At 38.1% G+C, this 18,737-nt stretch overlaps 1 protein-coding gene and 1 non-coding gene across 2 annotated transcripts in view; both read right to left on the bottom strand.

The window, feature by feature from the left end:
- Positions 1-17,613, bottom strand: part of LOC128579568 (putative ankyrin repeat domain-containing protein 19) — a 73,365-nt gene extending 55,752 nt beyond the window's left edge. Inside the window, exons 1-6 of the mRNA XM_053581586.1 lie at positions 17,555-17,613; positions 12,874-12,988; positions 12,542-12,715; positions 8,737-8,843; positions 7,247-7,381; positions 220-278 (exon numbers count right to left, since the gene is read on the bottom strand). Coding sequence (XP_053437561.1) covers positions 220-278; positions 7,247-7,381; positions 8,737-8,843; positions 12,542-12,715; positions 12,874-12,988; positions 17,555-17,613 — 649 coding nt within the window. The remainder of the gene's footprint in view (positions 1-219; positions 279-7,246; positions 7,382-8,736; positions 8,844-12,541; positions 12,716-12,873; positions 12,989-17,554) is intronic.
- LOC128579579 (U6 spliceosomal RNA) lies at positions 4,670-4,776 on the bottom strand. Its single transcript, XR_008378208.1, has one exon. It is a non-coding gene; the product is annotated as a U6 spliceosomal RNA (small nuclear RNA).
- Positions 17,614-18,737: the final 1,124 nt, after the last annotated feature.

Raw genomic sequence — 18,737 nt, 5'->3', positions numbered from 1 at the left:
AACTAATTAAATGAATTGTTTTCAGACAATATTATATTGGATTCTAAGTTATCTGCAACTGACTTAATAAACAATTCTGAACTGTAGGCCTGGAAGGAACAAATGAAGAAAAAATACATAAAATTTACAATTTTTTTGGTAACTGCTCCTTTGTATTCAGAACTTACTACTCTTACTATAATAGGTCAACCCAGAGTAATTCACTATCAGAAGTCTTACCTTGTGCAGGAGTTATAGGTTTAATTTTTGCCTTGTATTCCAAAATTTTCTGTTGAATGCTATGTATAAAGAATAAATAGAATTATAGTTTTAATACTGATGTGAAATATATTTACCACATATATTAAATTATTAGACTATTTCAGAAAACATAAGAGCTGACATCAGAATGTTATCCCATACAGATCAAATTTGTAAGCTCTATGAATTTATTATACAGCTTCTAAAGAATAAAGTAAAAAAGCAAGGTGAAGTACTCATGAATTGAGGGAAGTACAGCTCATTACATTAATTAGAATTAGCTTGAAAAAATGGAAAACTTCCTGAACTCAGAATAAGTTCTACCTCTACAACAAATAGCTAATTGTTCGTGCCAAAACTGCTTCTTTAAGGATCAATTTTTTTTTCTAAAAATAAGGATTTTATGACCATCTTTAACTAGGTTATTATGATGCTTTACTGAGACAAAACTTTTAAATGCTCAGAGAAACAGGAATACAATGGAATACATTGCTCCTAAAATTTATTATTGAAACTGTCATAGAATCCCACATAAAATACCATCTACATTTTTCACAGGTTGTAATTGTTTTATTATTTATTTATTTTTTTTGAGACAGAGTCTCACTAAGTCACCCTGGGTAGAGTGCATGGTGTCACAGCTCACAGCAACCTCAGACTCTTGGGCTTAAGTGATTCTCTTGCCTCAGCCTCCCAAGTAGTTGGGACTACAGGTTCCCACCACAATGTCCGACTATTATTGTTGTTGTTGTTGCAGTTGTCACTGTCGTTTTGGCTAGCCTGGGTGGGATCCAACCGGCCAGCCTTGGTGTATGTGGCTGGCATCCTACCCACTGAGCTATGGGTGCTGCCCCACAGGTTGTAATATTCTAATGTTGCATTTTCCAGTACATGTTCATTAAGTCCTACTTTTTTGGATATTGGTTGTTTTCTACTGTGTGGCTTATAAATCAGGTTGATAGCACACAAAGCGAGAATAAGATGGAGTTAGTCAGGCTAGGGCTGAGATGACACAGACGGTCTGGATGGTTAGGTCCTTTGTGACCTCTGAGTATGTCCTATGTGACCTTTGCCTCATGTCTCCCATCCTTGTTGTCTTGTAAATATGGGTTTAACCTAACATTGTATATCTTGAATAGCTTAAGGCAATGTATTAAAGAGATTAACTTCTGGATTGGAATGTTGTTATATGGATCATGGGTTATGTCAATTATTGTTTGTTACAGATCATTGGTTATGGTGATTATTGTTATTTAAAATAAGTATTATTACTGCTGTTTAATATAAGGGTTAGTATGATTCTTTCTTTTAACATTTACATATAAAACTGATTTTGGAATATACCATATCAAAAGAAGCAAAAACAAAGACCTGATCCTCTCAATACATGCAGAAAAAGCATTTGATAAAGCCCAGCATCCTTTTCTAATTAGAACACTGAAGAATACAGGTATAGTTGGCACATTTCTTAAACTGATCAAAGCTATCTACCACAAACTCACAGCTAGTATTATACTCAATGGAGCAAAACTGAAATCTTTTCCACTTAGAAATGGAACCAGACAAGGTTGTCCTCTATCGTCACTACTAATTCAACATAGTGCTGGAAGTTCTAGCCGATACAATCAGGCAAGAGAAGGAAATAAAGGACATCCAAATGGGGGCAGAGCAGGTTAAACTCTCCCTCTTTGCTGATGATATGATATTATACTTAGAGAACCCCAAAGACTCAATCACAAGACTCCTGGAAGTGATCAAAAAATACAGTAAGGTCCCAGGATATAAAATTAATGTCCACAGATCAGTAGCCTTTGTATACACCAATAACAGCAGCCAAGGCAAGGAGACAATCAAGGACACACTTCCCCTCACAGTAGTTTCAAAGAAAATGAAATACCTAGGAATATACCTCACAAAAGAGGTGAAGAATCTCTATAAAGAAAATTATAAAACCCTAAGAGAAGGAATAGCAGAGGATATTAACAAATGATAGAACATGCCATGCTCATTGCTTGGGAAAATCAACATTGTTAAAATGTCTGTACTTCCAAAAGCATTCTACAGATTCAAGCAATCCCCATTAAAATACCAACATCATACTTTCAAGACTTGGAAAAAATAATTCTTTGTTTTCTATGGAACCAGGAAAAATCCTGTCTAGCTAAGGCCATCCTTAGTAATAAAAACAAACCTGAGTGAATCAGTCTACCACATATTAGGCTGTACTACAAGGCCATATTGATCAAAACAGCATGGTACTGGCACAAAAATAGACATATAGACATTTTGGAACCAAATAGAAAACCAGGAAATGAAACTAACATCTTACAGCCACCTAATCTTTGATAAACCAAACAAGAACCTACACTGGAGGAAAGAATCCCTATTCAGTTAATGGTGCTGGGAGAACTGGATAACCATACATAAAACACTTGAAACTGGATCTGCACTTTTCACCACTCACTAAAATTTATTCACGATAGATAAGAGATCTGAATCTAAGGCACAGAACAATAAAAATCCTTAAAGAAAATACTGGAAAAACACTTCAAGGTATCAACCTGGGAAAAGACTGTATGAAGAAGATTTCAGTGGCAACTGCAACAGCAGAATAAACAAATGGGACTTAATTAAACTCAATAGCTTCTGTACAGCTAATGGGACAACCACCAAAGCTAATGGACAGTCATCAGAATGGGAAAAGATACTTGCATACTATGAATTAGACAACAGATTTGTAACTAGGATCTACAGAGAACTCAAACTAAGCAACAGAAAAAGAGTCAAAAATCCCTTCTGGCAATTGGCCAGAGAGAGGAAGAGAACCTTCTCTAAAGAAGACAGATGAATGGAAAAATAATAAACATATGAAAAAATGCTCATCATACCTAATTATTCGAGAAATGCAGATCAAAACCACCCTGAGATATCATTGAACCCCAGTGAGAATGGCCAACATCACAAAGTCTCAAAGCTACAGATGCTGGTGTGGATGTGGAGAGCAGGGAACACTTCTTTTTTTGTTTGCTTGTTTTTATTATTTTTTTATTGTTACATCATAGCTGTGTACATTAGTTCAATCAAGAGGTACAATGTGCTGGTTTCATATACAATCTGAAATATTCTCATCAAACCGTTCAACGTAGCCTTCATGACATTTTCTTAGTTATTGTACACTTCTGCTGGGACTGCAAACTAATACAACCTTTTAGGAGAAAGTATGGAGAACCCTCAAAGAACTCAAACTAGACTTCCCATTTGATCCTCCCATTACTGAGTACCTACCCAGAAGAAAAAAAAAAATCCTTTTACCATAAGGACACTTGCAGTAGACTGTTTATTGCAGCTCAATTTACAATTAAAAAAAAAATGGAGAAACAGCCTAAATGCCCCCCAACCCAGGAGTGGATTAACAAGTTGTGGTATATGTGTGCCGTGGAATACTATTCAGCTACTAAATCAAATGAACACTATACATCTTTTGTACTAATTTGGATGGAGATGGAATACATCCTTCTTAGTGAAGCATCACAAGAATGGAGAAGCAAGAATCCAATGTGCTCAATTTTGATATGAGGACAATTGACAACCTAGTACATGTTGGGGGGTCAGAGAATGGGGGAGTGGAGAGAAGGAAGAAGGGGAGGTCACAGTGTTTCGCACACCTCTTGGGGGAGGAACACATTTATAAGAGGAACTTTGCTTGACAAATGCAATTGGTGTAACCTGGTTCTTTGAATGAAGAACCTCAATAAATCCCCAACAATAAAAAAATGTGATTTTGGAAATAGAAGAACAGGACAGTCTTGGAGAGGACACTCTCATCTTCTCCACAATTGATGGACTTCTGACAAATAAAGTTTGGTGCATCTATCCCCATCTCTGCATATTGGCTGACAGTGACAGGTGGCCAAACTCTCTTCATCCAGTAACAAGGTCATCTCAGCTGTTTCATAGTTTTCAACAAAATTTATTTGTAAGACATTAGTCCACTAAATTAGATAACATAAAGTAAATGTCCCCCATTATAATGGTAGAAAACTAATAGACGTCAAGACCTGGTTTGGATTCCTACTATTCTGTCTCTACCTAGTACCTAGTCAGAGTCTGAACCGGTAGATCCTTGTTAGAATGGTATTTAATCTCCATGCTCATCTCCAATTGATGTAGACGACAAAAAAATCCTGCTTCTTTAAATTCCATGAAGGAACGAGATCCATGTTGATACTTTCTCATTTCTGAAATACATCAACAACACTTTGCACACAACATCCCAAGTGTTATTAAGCTCCATCCTCATTTCATAGATCATCTTACACAAAATTTTTTTTAGAGAACATCACAGTTTCACTATTGGGTGCTGCCCATTTTGCTTTGACTCATACTATTAGAGTTTGTCAAACAATTCAGTCACCATTCAAGAACTACACAAAATATGGAATGTCTCAAGAAACTGTATGTGACCTTTGCACATGAGTCATGCTAATCTTCTCTGTATTGTTTCAATTTTATTATATGTGCTGCCAAAGCAAGCACAATGTTCTACTTTTGTATGTAACTTTTTTTTTTATTATTTTGGGGGCTTCACTGAGGATTTAAACAACCTGGTTACATTGATTGCTTTTGTCAGATAAAGACCTTCCAATAATAGTGTTCCACCTCCAAAACGTGTACCACCCCCTGTGATTCCCACCCCCTTCCTTTCTCTGTTCTCCCCATCCTCAACCCCCACACTGTGTGCTAGGTCACTAATTTTTCCCAATTGAGTACATAGAATTCTTGCTTTTCCATTCTTGTGATGCTTTGCTAAGAATAATGTCTTCCACTTCCATCCAGGTTAATACAAAAGATGTAAAGTCTCCATCTTTTTTAGTGGTTGCATAATATTCTATGGTATACATATACCACAGTTTGCTAATTCATTCCTAGGTGGGTGGGCATTTAGGCTGTTTCCACATTTTAGCAATTGCAAATTGAGCTGTGATAAACAGTCTAGCACAAGTGTCCTTAAAGTAAATAGATGTTTTTGTTTTTGTTTTGTTTTTTTCCTTCTAGGCAGATGCCCAGTAATGGGACTGCAGGATCAAATGGGAGGTCTAGTTTGAGTTCTTTGAGGGATCTCCATACTTCCTTCCAAAAAGGTTGTACTAGTTTGCAGTTCCACCAGCAGTACAAAAGTGTTCCCTTCTCTTCACATCCATGCCAGCATCTGTAGTTTTGAGACTTTATAAGGTGGACCATTCTCACTGGGTTTAGGTGATATCTCAGGGTGGTTTTGATTTGCATTTCTCGGATAATTGGGGATGATGAGCATTTTATCATATGTTTGTTAGCCATTCATCTGTCTTCTTTAGAGAAGATTCTATTCATCTCTCTTGCTCTATGTTGTAAAGGATTCTTGGTTCTTTTGTGTTTATTGAGTTATCTGTAGAGCCTAGTTATTAATCTTTTATCTAATTCAATATATGCAAATATATCTTCTTATTGGGTAGGTTGTCTATTTGCTTTGGTATTGATTTGTCATATAAATACAACTAACCTGTTCAGATTCAGAGGTTTACATCCAGCAGCTACATTCTTAGAATTTGACATAGAATTTGAAAACATTCTTAAATTTTGAGGTAGAGAACCAAGTAGCTTCAAAGATTTTCATAATTATGGAGGACAAATTATTTGAGGGCCAAGGACAAGTTGGTGTCCACTACTAGAGAAGGATATGGGATCTTTTACAGCCTAAGAAAAGGTGCTGCACAGGCTATAAGTAGGCTTCAGGGCATAGATTTGGTAACAAAGAAGAAACGGAACTCCATTCCTTTCCTGCATCATTATTTGGAACTCTCTGACAGTTTAGAACAATCTCAGCTACTATTTGCTAGACAAAAGGACTTTAAAGGAGAATGTACAAAGGATTATGCTAAGTCTAAACTAAAATGTGAGCTCCATATAAGCTCTATATAAGTAGGGGAAGGGATCTCTTTGCTCACTGTGTGTTTGTGTGGCTAAAGTTCAGAGGCCTAGCTGCCAGAGCAGAGAACAATGCTAGTGCTTTTGGGAACAATGGACAAGCATATAAGCAAATGTAAGTGAACCACAAAAAGTATTACTTTGAAGTTTAAGTGTGTTTGACCATGGAGACTGAGGCATCTGAATCAGCAAAGACTTCCTAGTAGCATAATTACCAGACTGCAGGACCAGTTTCCAGGCAACAATGCAGCAACACAATCAGGGGAAACAGAATGAGTACAAAGTCCTTCTTCTCCCCTTTCTGCCTTATAAAAGAGGATTGACTTTCTTGCACTTTAAAACCTGTTCAGTTCTTGAAAATTTCAAGGAGGAAGGTCTAGAGCACAACAGTACAACAGGGAATGGTACAACAGCTTCTACTAAAGTGGACCTTTCACGACCCATATAACTACTCAGAAAAAGCAGAGTTGTGACACTGTCTTTATCCCACGCATAGGGGCTGTACTTGTAATAAAACAAATAAAACTGAAATCCGTAGTTAAAGGTCTTAAAAGTCTTAAGAACCCTGCACTCATTACTACTTGTAACACCTCCATCCTTTGGATTTCTTCCGGCTATCTCATTTCCATTCTAAAACTTTCTGAAACAAACCATGAAATTTCAACTGATGTACAAGTTGCAATAGTTATAATTATTTTACACCTCAATTTAACATTAACTGGTCTTTTTTCTTTTTCTCTTTTTTTTTTTTTTTTGAGACAGAGTCTTACTTTGTCCCCCTGGGTAGAGTGACATGTCATCATAGCTCACAGCGACCTCAAACTCTTAGGATTAAGCAATTCTCTTGCCTAAGCCTCCTGAGTAGCTGTGACTACAGGTACCTGCACAATGCCTGGATATTTTTTTGTTGCAATTGTCATTGTCGTTTTAGCAGGCCCAGACCCTGTTCAACCCTGTCACCCCCAGTGCATATGGCTGGCACCTTAACCACTGTGCTAGGGTGCCACCCAGCATTAAGTAGTCTTTTATCGTGTACACTTACCTTTCAGAGTCAGGAAGAAGAAAATTATCTATAGTCCGTCCAAATAAATCTTCCGCAAAGACATTAATATTCTGCTCCAAAAGAAGATCCACTAAGCTTTCCGAATTACAAAGTACAGCAAGCATGAGCGCTGTTCTAAAATAAGAAAGATAACCCACACTTACAAACTCGAAAAAAGTTATTTATAGTACTAATTGGATATACTTTACCAATTCAATATCCTGCCTGTCCGTGCAGAATGTTCTTACAGACATGAACATCTTGGGTACTGAAATGTTCATTTTAGCCAATTTCCACTGAAGCTAAAAGGAAGCCTCTTAACCACTGGTATAACACAGTACAAGTTGCTAATTTATAGGGCTTTAATGGTCAAGAAACTATGCTGAGATCACTTATCTTACATAGTGCAAGATTTAGATGTAGAATTCTCCATTCCTTCCCTATCTAAATAGAATATATTTTCATTCAAAGTCAGATAGTGCTCAAATAAGTAAGAGCTACTTGCAGGCTTCCAATAACAATAATAATGGCAATAATTTTAGTCAGAGTACTTACAGATTTTGATGCTGATATTCACGTGCTAGGAACTGCATTAAATTATTGTGTGTGTGTGTGTATATATATGTATCTGTGTGTATGTGTGTATATGTCTCTGTGTGTGTACATATAAGACTTTACACACCATAAGCCTTGGCAGATTATGCTCCTTTTCAGATCAAAAAACACATCTGATGATAAATGATGTTCCTAACATCACACCTAGCAAGTGGAAAAGCCAGGAATCCAACCCAGGCTTCGGGGAATCTAAAGCCTCTCTGTTTACACTTTATCACCCACCTATGGCTTATTTTATTCAAGGAAAAGTTTATCCAGTTAAAGTTTTCATCCTTCTGCCCATGCCAATTAAAACTAAAACATCAAACTACACTAGAAGTAAAAATGGAAAAAAAGCTGATGAACCCACAGGATCTGGTAATAGCAATTAATAGTCACTTAAGGATAATCTAACGTCAATATTCTTTAAAGAAAACAACTTAAAGACTCACTAAGTCATTCAAAAGAGAAAATGAATCCCAGCTCCTATTTATGGGACACAGAACATTCTAAAGGAAAACCATATAAGCAACAGTGGTTAAAAAATACTATGAAAGAGTGAAGAATTTCATATTAAGTCATAAAGTAAACTACAAGTTTAAGTCCACATTTTATACAACTAACTAAAGCCTATCAGCTAATATATCACCAAAACACCAAATTACGAACAAATATCAGTCAATATTGAAAAAAAAGGTAAATCCTTCTGTATACTGTCCCTCATATTTCTCAGTCAAAATAACTGCTTTTCTGCGTAACTGAAGATCTGTGTGGATATTTTTCACTATACAACTATTATGAGGTAACGTTATTTTTCATTTAACATTTCTGAGGAGAGATACTATTGCCACTCTAGAATACCACTCAGGTTTTAAAAACAGAACGAATTACTATACCTCCTACATCCATCAACTAGATGTATATTTGCCTTATGCTTAATTAAAAGTTCCGCCACATCTGAATGGGTTTCCTTCAGAGCAAGGAAGAGTGGTGTGGTGTCTTTCTGCAATACAGCAAAAACAATTAATACAATATTGGACAAAATTATACACTTTTATAAGTGGAAAACTTTATATAAGGTCCTAAAATTGTACACATAAGGTAGAAAATAAATAAAAAGTAGACCCTTCCTTCTCATTACTCTGTGCTTTCCAATGTGAAACTCCTTCCCTTGGAAACACCTCTCATCTGCCTCTTCACATCAACTCAGGTTACCTCCAAAACTCAGTTCAGACATTTAATGCTTTGAAGAATCTTTGCTTCTATCACAGCATTTACCACAGTATAATACTTTATTGTTTCTCATCTAAACCAAGAGCTTCTTGTGGGCAGTGGCAGTATCTATTATTAATATCTCTATATCCCCCTACCCTAAGATATAGTAGTAACTATTTTCAGTATTTTTATTGAGTTAATGATCTAAATTATTACCCTTAGATCAGTATTTCTTACACTGCATTTCAAAGACTACTTACAAGTATGTACCCCTAACACAAAGTTTCCATGATCATCTATGCATAACAAATATTACCAAACTTTCCATTATATATCCAATATTAAAGCAATCTCTTGAATTTGCTTAAACCCTCTTTGGCAATACATTTTTGGGGCAAACCCTAACATTTGAGAAATGAGAGTTTCCGTGATACTTGAAAGCTTTCCAACAAAGGGGGAGGATTTCACCAGGTACACCAACTCAGGACTCTCTTCTATCGATGGTGACAAGACCCCAGATGCCAATTGGTCTGTCACTCCTGTTGCGAATGGTTCATTAAGGTTTTCTGAGTGAAAAAAAGCTAGACTTCAAATGAACTTTTCTTGCTTATCATTAAATGGCCCATGGGATGTCTCCTGTTATAAGATTATCAATTTTTTACTTAGGAGGCTGAGGCAAGAGAATCACTTAAGCCCAAGAGTCTGAGGTCGCTGTGAGCTGCGACACCATGGCAATCTACCAAGGGTGACATAGTGAGACTCTGTCTCAAAACAAAACAAAACAAAACAAACAACAACAAAAAAAAAAGATTACCAATTTTTATCTCAGCTGTTAGAAAGTTCACTGAGAAACATTATTCTCGATGAAAATGGTATATGGAAATCTAATGCATATTTAACTTTCTAATCCATTTTTTTCTGGTTTCTCTTTAAATTATGTTTTTTTTCGGCAAAATATAAAGCAGAAATATAATGGTTTCTTAATAAAAGTTCTAATACTGACTTACATGAATTGTTTACAGCCTAAGTAAAGGCACTAAATCATTTTCATTTTTAAGGGATGGTGCTGAGGCAAAACATATGTCATCATCTATCCAACTACAACCATGATTAACTTAAAAGGCTTATAGGTTTTGTAACAGGAAAACAATTATTTGATAGATGCAAAGACAAAGAGATTTTAAAAGCCATTTTTTAAGTTCTAAGATATGACCCCATCACTAAGGACTAATATAATTTTTTTTTTAAAAATTCCTATATGTATTCTAACTTCATGGTTTTCAGTGTTTCAAACTGAGATCCTGATTATGCTGAAGCTCTGTGGCCCTAAAAGATGTGCTAAGACAGTTCATATTACAGCTTCAACTAAAAAAAAAGGTAAAGGATTCGCTACTATTCTGATTGAGAAAACTCTACTTGTAAAAAACATTTGTTGACTTAATCATCTGAATGATAACAAAGAGGAAATACTAAAATGGTCAGTCTGCACTTATTGAAAGACTATACACAAGTAAATTTCTAAAATCCCTCTCAATAACAGTAAATGATTGATGGTTGAAAAGGATAAGAAGTTGCTCTGTAAGCTAACAGATACTGCCAGTAACATTCCTTTTACCCTCTTAAGCAGTAAAAGACATCATAAACATCAGTCTAATATTACTGGAAAGCAGAGATTGAAAGAGAAGTAGTGCCTCTAGAAATTTCTTACATTTTTGATACATGTGAATTCATAATTACACTTAAGTGCTCAGTGCATCAGTGTCTTGAAGAAATTGTGTTGTTCTTAGGGACAGTGTCAGAGAAAGTGTCAAGAAATCCTGGGTTGGTTCAGTGCCTGTAGCTCAGCAGCTAGGGCACTGGCCATATAAAAAAACCTGAGCTGGCAGGTTCTAAGCCAGCCCAGGCCTGCCAAACAATGACAACTACAACAAAAACAAAAAAATAGCCCGGCATTGTGACAGACACCTGTAGTCCCAGCTTCTTGGGAGGCTGACGCAAGAGAATTGCTTAAACAAGAGTTGGAGGTTGCTGTGAGCTGTCACGCCAAGGTACTCTACCAGGGGAACACAATGAGACTCTGTCTCAAAAAAAAACAAAAAAACAACTCCTGAGATTGACTGATCCTTCCTACCTCAGTCTCCCTCTCCCTCGAACATGTACCTGCCTTCAAGGAAATATTTTTAAATATATGTGCTTGGACCTTATTATATTTTCTGAATCAAAACCTTCAGGACAGAGCCTAGACTTCTAAATTATTATTTTACATTCCCCCCAGTTCATTGTGTTGCACAATTCTAGTGGAGAACTAATGCAACAGAAAACCACTTTTGTCTCATTGTCTACCTACATGGACAATTATGTTACCACTTGGGAATTTGGATAAAAAGAAGAAAGAGTAAGAGGTGGAGTCATTACTGAAAATTCCATTTAATGTTTCTAGGGAAGGGGAGAACAGGGACTAGTGAACTGAACATGCACCTTGATTTTGCTACGGAAAAGGTCCTTCTCCCCCACCTTCCCATCAAGACATTCTGGTCTTGAGAGTAGAGTTTACACTCTTACCTAAAAGTGGCTGCTTCTGCCAAATTAGGATGATCAGTTAATTATTTGTTCTTCCTTCTTTCTTACTTCATCATACTCATTGTCAATCTGGTTTTCTCAGAGTTCTCCTAAAATTGATGCCTAGACAAGTCTACCTCTCACTAACTCTCTCAAACTGAGAGTTATTATCCCTCAAAATAAAGAGATTCTGGTTTAAATGTTAAAAAACTGGACAAAACATGCAAAACACCCTCTTATTGGAATTTCCTGCAGTTATGTATTTTTTTAATGATTTTTTATTAAGTCTTTTGTATATAGATCATAAAAACATTTATGCCATTTTCAATGTGTTGATTATTTGAACAAATTGAAGTGCTTACATCATACTAATCAACATAGCTTTCACCTCATTTACCCAATCATGCAGTTTTTAAACTGGCCTGTGTGTTTCTGATCAGTCTCCTTTCCCTTTTCCCCATTTTCCTCTTTACCCCTTGCTTATGTGAGGCAAATCATGTTCCTAGAAATTATTTTTTAAGAAACCTGTCAACAGCAAGATTTCTATTTCTTGTAAAATACATTCCTTTTGTCGAAGTTTTAAGATAAAGCCTATTTCTAGGATAAATTGACTTTTCTGTGCTATTTTACAATAATTAGAAAGAAACAGCAGAATGGTAAAAAAATTGAAAAAAATAATTTAACCTTCAACAAATTCAGTGTTATCTCAAATATTTAACATAAATGCATAAAAGAAGATGTACTCTCTCATGCTCCTTCGAAAGTACCAATTTTTAAACAGAAACCTTTGACAATTGAGCTATTTCAAAATATTTTATTTTAGGGAATGCTTAAGTTTCCAAACTTGGAAAATTGAACTCTTACATATGTCAATGTTAAAACAAATGTATTTCCGATATTTTCAAAATAAAGTCAGTTAATCTATACCTTGTTCATTATCTCTGTAGCGGCACCATGTTCAAGGAGTTTTGTTGCAATCTCTACATTGCCGCTGTGGGCAGCATAGTGGAGAGCGCAGTTACCGTGGATATCCGTAATGTTGGGATCTGCGCCACGTTCTAAGAGGAGAGTGACGCACTGCCGTCTCTCGCATTGCACGGCCTGTCAGTTTTACACCAAGAAATAGATCATAAGTTCTAGGAATGCAATATACCTTTCACAGATTTTACTTATTAGTTATATTCAATTGAGATAAATTCATTTTTATTCTATGGGTTTAAATAAAATCCATCTCAAGCTGAAATCTGGCTACTATATACCTTTATCAGAGGTGTCCTCTCTTCAGCATCTCTGATGTTCAGATCGCAGTCCTTGTCGATCAACATAGTGGGTACCTTGGCATAGCCTCTTACGCAAGCCAAATGCAAAGCACTCCTACAAAATTGAGAGAGCCTTTTTAAAAAATTGTAGCACACTAACTAAAAACATGTAATCATTCATGTAGTTGTAAGCATTAAGTTTCATTTATTCCTGTTTTCAGAACAAATCCTTAATTTTCTTGTGAAGATAGAACGATATTTATTAACACTCACTGTGTAACAAAAGAACAGCCTATTGGAATCCAAAGACATTGGCCTTTGGATTCAGTAACTTCAGTTTGGGACACACTTTGGCTTAGCTTTTCTGTGTCTTAATTTCCTCATCGATAAAATGGAAATAAAAATAGTAAGAGCAGGCGGCACCTGTTGTTCAAAGGAGTAGGGCGCCAGCCCCATATGCCGGTTGTGGTGGGTTGAAACCCAGCCCCAGCCAAAAACTGCAAAAAAAAAAAAAAAAGAAAGAAATAGTAAGGACACCTTACAGGATACCCTTGTGATGCTGACCATTTTTAACAGTTCTTGGCACAAATAACAGCTCAGTAATTGTTGTTTATTATAACTATTACTATGAATGCTAAGAAAGATGACATTCTGATTAAAGTAAAATGATGCAATCATATCTACTCAGTGGTATGTTTTAAAGATTAGAAATACAACTGTATTATAATGTTTCTTTTTTTTTTCCATTATAACATCTCTGATTTAGGAATGCCACTTGTAATTCATGATTATAAGTATAATTGGCAGCATTTTAAAAATTACAGTATTGAACTTAAGATAATGGGGCATAGCACATTCCATGGTGGCTTTACAGTGAGTGAGATTTGGCACACACAGGTCTCTAGCATTTATTTTTATATGAATGACATTTAAATAAATTTTAGTTTTTAAATGTACTAGGACAAAAAGATGGCTGAATTAACAACAATTTTCAAAAGAAAGTTAATTCTCATTTTGATTTCAAAAATATTTAAAACAAAAGAAATGCAGAATTCAAATGAAAGTGTGGCTCATTATTCAGTGCTTAGATTGATTGACATGTAAAGGAGATATTTCCAGTGATTAGTATTAGTCATTAAGACTGTTATAAAATTTCAAAGGTCACTAAAATATCTTTTTAAATAATTGTTTAACTTTAGGAATTATTTTTATGCTAACTTTTATTCTCTTCAAAAGTAAAGGAATCTTTTTATCTGTGTTTAACAGGAGGGAGGAAAAACTGCATGTGAGATCAAGTCCTAATGCAACAATTTTAAACCTCTCATCTTCCTCAGGCTGCTCAGGTAAACATGATGGTTTAGGATGGAACGGTCCTGAAAGGCTATAGTATATGTCTCCTGCCAAAGAGGTTTCCAGCTTATGTTTGGAGAATAAATGGATTCAAAGGATGGATAGGGAGCTCAATTAAAAGAAAAAAGAAAAACTCAAGAAGTAAAGCAATACTTTTGCAAGATTAATAATCATTTATATTTGCCAGCTTTATTTTCTTAAGGGCACAAATAAAATGATGAATATATAATTATTTGTATATATAATAAATACATATGATGAAAACAATGTGCATAATAAAATGTATACGCAACAGAATATACATGCACAGATACAGGTAAAAAGATTCATTTTGAAGAGACTACAAGTTAGTAGAAGATACTAATTCGAATAAATGAATTAATAAAAAGTGGGAAATTATTTTTCTTGTGTAAGATTTATATCCCATAATCCTTGTGAACGGATTATTTCATTAATAATAAGCTGCTACTAAAACTTATACAGGTTCACTGCAGAAATCACAGGGAAAAAAAGAAAAATCTTAGTCGTATACCAATTTCTAACACTAACTGCTTTTGTCAAACTTTTTACATATTTTCAGCTAACACATTGCCATAGTCCATGTGTACATATCAGCAAATTGACATTTTCCTCACTGTATATCTTAAAAGTTCACCTCCACATGACAGCTGACACCTACCTGTCCATATGCCACCTTCATATGCCACTCTTACCTAAGTGGCTGCTTCTGCCAGATTAGGATTCTGTCACATATTGTACTATCCTATGGATGCATTGAAGTTTCTTTTTTTTCTTTGTTTTGTAGAGACAGAGTCTTGCTGTACCGCCCTCGGTAGAGTGCCGTGGCGTCACACAGCTCACAGCAACCTCTAACTCTTGGGCTTACGCGATTCTCTTGCCTCAGCCTCCAGAGCAGCTGGGACTACAGGCGCCCGCCACAACGCCCGGCTATTTTTTTTTGCTGTTGCAGTTTGGCCGGGGCTGGGTTTGAACCTGCCACCCTCGGCATATGGGGCCGGGGCCCTACTCACTGAGCCACAGGCATGTTATGTAGGTTCTCCTTAATACAGTGTTACTTTAAGCAGAGCTGAGAAAGTCAAATTTTATGAATTTCTAATTACTCCATAAAAATATTTTATTATGACTTGTTGGAGTCTATCTAAAAGGTCATAAGCACATAAAAGCATAAGTACCACCACATTGCATCTTTATAAACTTTGTGGATAGAAAAAAAAAAGTATTCCCTTTTTAATTTAAGGTCCTTGTCTTATCAAGAACACTAAATGTTTTTCCCAGGTCCATAGATCAATTGTAGATCAGTAAAGAAAAATGTACTTTGCAGAATTTTAGAATTCTTTTTTTTTTTTTTTTTTTTTGCAGTTTTGGCCAGCACCGGACTTGAACCAGCCACCCCTGGTTTATGGGGCCAGTGCCCTACACTTTGAACCACAGGTGCTGCCCAAATTAAGATATATTTTCATTTGATGTGTTGCAAATATTTTGTAAACATGTTTTGTTAATTTTTTTCCCCTCATATACGGAGGGTTTTAACGTTTATTTTGCTGAAACAATCTTCAGAAAGCTTGCTTCAGAGGTCATTCTCAGGAAGGGCTTCTTACCATAAAAATGTATCTATCTCAATAGGCATTTAGGTTTGTTCCTAGTACTTTCCTCATTTGGTATATTTAAAACTTTTAATACGTATTTTATTATGAACTTACATTTATTTATGTATTTATTTATTTGAGACAGATTCTCACTATGTTGGCCTGGGTAGAGTTCCGTGGGGTCACAGCTCACAGCAACCTCAAACTCTTGAGCTTAAGCAATTCTCCTGCCTCAGCTTCCAAAGTAGCTGAGATTATAGGTGCCCCCACAACACCTGACTATATATTTGTTGTAGTGGTCTTTGTTTAGCATGCTGTTCTTGGAACCCACCACCCCACCCCACCCCACCCCCACCCCCGGTGTATGTGGCCGGTGTCCTAACCACTGACCTGACGGTGCCCAGCCATGAACTTACTTTTGTGAATTAAAAATCTATCTACTTTATTTCCAGCTAACAGACACCTCAGTTATGAAAAATTCATTGTTCGCTAATAATATAAAATGTCACCATTATCAAGTTCTAAATTCTCCTATACATTTGGTGTATCTGGATTTTATATTTTGTGCCATTCATTCATGTGTCTTTTCAAATGTTAGTAAAAAATTTGTGGACCTTAATAGCACATTTTGATATCTAAATAGGCAAGTCTTTATTCACACCATTACAAATGTTTCTTAATATCATGACAATAACAAAAGACGGATACCATATGCAACTCAAAAATTGAAAAATTTTGGCATTTTTATTTGGCTGATTTAAAATTAATAAACATGGAAAGAGCTCACATTTTCAGGAAAATAAGTCTTCCTACTCAAGCACATGCAATCATCTTACCACTTTAAAATTGCTTTCTAAGACCCCCTCGGTAGAGAACGCAAACCCACAGCTGCACTTCCATATAAAATGGAAATTGGACTTGATCTAAAGATGTGTTAGCTCAGAGGTGGATATATTGTAGGAATTCTCTCATTATGTACTTTTCCATAATATACAGAACATTATGTTCTAAAATGTGTACATCAAAAATAAAATGCGGTTATACCTAATTTTCTTGGTTAAATTACTTTAAAATGGTCAATACAGGCTGGGCACAGGGGCTCGCGTCTGTAATCCTAGCACTCTGGATGCCGAGGCGGGTGGATTGCCTGAGCTCACAGGTTCAAGACCAGCCTGAGCCAGAGCGAGACCACATCTCTAAAAATAGCCAGGTGTTGTGGCGAGTTCCTGTAGTCCCAGCTACTCTGGAGGCTGAGACAAGACAAGTGCTTGAGGTTGTTGGGGAGCTATGACGCCACAGCATTCTATCCAGGGCAAAAAAGTGAGACTCTTGTCTCCAAAAAACAAACAAACAAAAAAGGTCAATACAGAGCTATATAAGGGGAATCTGGAGTGGAATGGAAACCAGATGAGGTTCAGCTTTTGCTCTGCTGCCCATAGTGGTGGCCCGAGTGGGGCGCGGGACCTCTCCCAGACTTCCCCATCTCAGTTTCTAAGGAGCCCTGGCGACAGGAGGGCTGGCCCAGGGAGCCCATGAAAGAGGGCGTCTCCCCCCTCATCCCTCACACCTGGAGCCCATGAAAGGGGGCGTCTCCCCCCTCACACCTCATCCCTCACACCTGGTCACCCCACCTCTCACCCCCCACACCGCCACCCCCAACCCCATCCCACCCAACCCCTGCCCCTCGCCCCAGCCCGAGCCACCCGGCTCCCTGTTCCTATTACCTCTTCTTCTTGTCATATGCATTTAACTTATTTCTTTTCAGATGGACCAGGTCCATCATGTCGTAGAGGTCTCCCTCGTAGGCAGCTCTGTGGAGAGTCTTGAGGTCCTTAAATTTGACCTCATACCCAGCCGTTGAGAAGACTGGGTCCTGATTCTGGTCTCAGTACTGGTGGACCAAAGGGGTCAAGGCTGTGTTGCCCATCTCTACCTGCAGCTAACAATTTCTTTTAGATAGAGATCCTGGCTCCGTAGACTCCCTTCCCCCACCCCCTCCCCTCCGCTTTCTCGCTCAGCGTAGCCCTAGGACGGTGTCCTAACCAGGTCTGGCAGCAACTCCAGGAAACAAGCCTGGCGGTTCCGTGGTCAGACCGGTACAACCGAAGGCTAGCAACCGCAGTGCGCGTGTGCAGGAAGACCCGCGCTGGCGTTCGGAAGTTGTGTGCAGCTGGTGCCTGGGCGTGCAGGGCGTGACTACAGAGCTGGACCTCGGGGCTCCCTGGGTGCACAGGGTCCTCGTACACTGCCCGCCAGGCCTGGCACACGTGCTGCACATGGTGCGTGCAGGAGGGATCTAGGGAGTTCTGTACCCTCTCAGCTCAGGCAGATATTTCCTGTCCTTGCTGCTGTTTGGACAGGGCCAGGGACTGTGGGGAGCAGCCCTGCAACTAGGAACCTGCCCGCGCTCCTAGAAGGAAGGAACAAGGCACCTGACACCTCAGTTGCAGTCAAGCCTGGCCAATGACCTGGCAGCAGCCGCTCAGCCAGACTGCCTGGTCGGCGCGGACCCCATACTCCCAGCATGGGCCCAGCAGGAGCTGGCCCGCGGAGTCGGTAGGGCCCTTGGGACACATGCTGGACACGAGTCCTTGAGCGCTGGACACACCGACCTCAGGGTTCAGCGGTGCAGCCTGTTCCGCCCCTGAGTGCTGCTGCTAGTGCCGGGCCCACCGCCCGGCTTGGCGCAGGCTGAGGCCCCCGCCCTTGCATCGGTGCTGCTGAGGGCGTCGCGAGATCTGGGATTTCTGGACAGTCACTGCAGGCACCTGACAACAGTTGCAGCCCCGGCTGTGGTGGCAGCGGGCTGGCAGCCTAGTCCCTGTCCATCCCGCCTACCTGGCCTGAGGGCCCACCCTCCTTGACCTGCAAATGGAACGTGGGGCAGCGATGCTGGACCTTGGACAC

Source organism: Nycticebus coucang, unplaced genomic scaffold (assembly GCF_027406575.1).
Source record: "Nycticebus coucang isolate mNycCou1 unplaced genomic scaffold, mNycCou1.pri scaffold_66, whole genome shotgun sequence".
Taxonomy (NCBI): Eukaryota; Metazoa; Chordata; class Mammalia; order Primates; family Lorisidae; genus Nycticebus; species Nycticebus coucang.
This window is presented reverse-complemented; position numbering and strand designations above follow the sequence as displayed.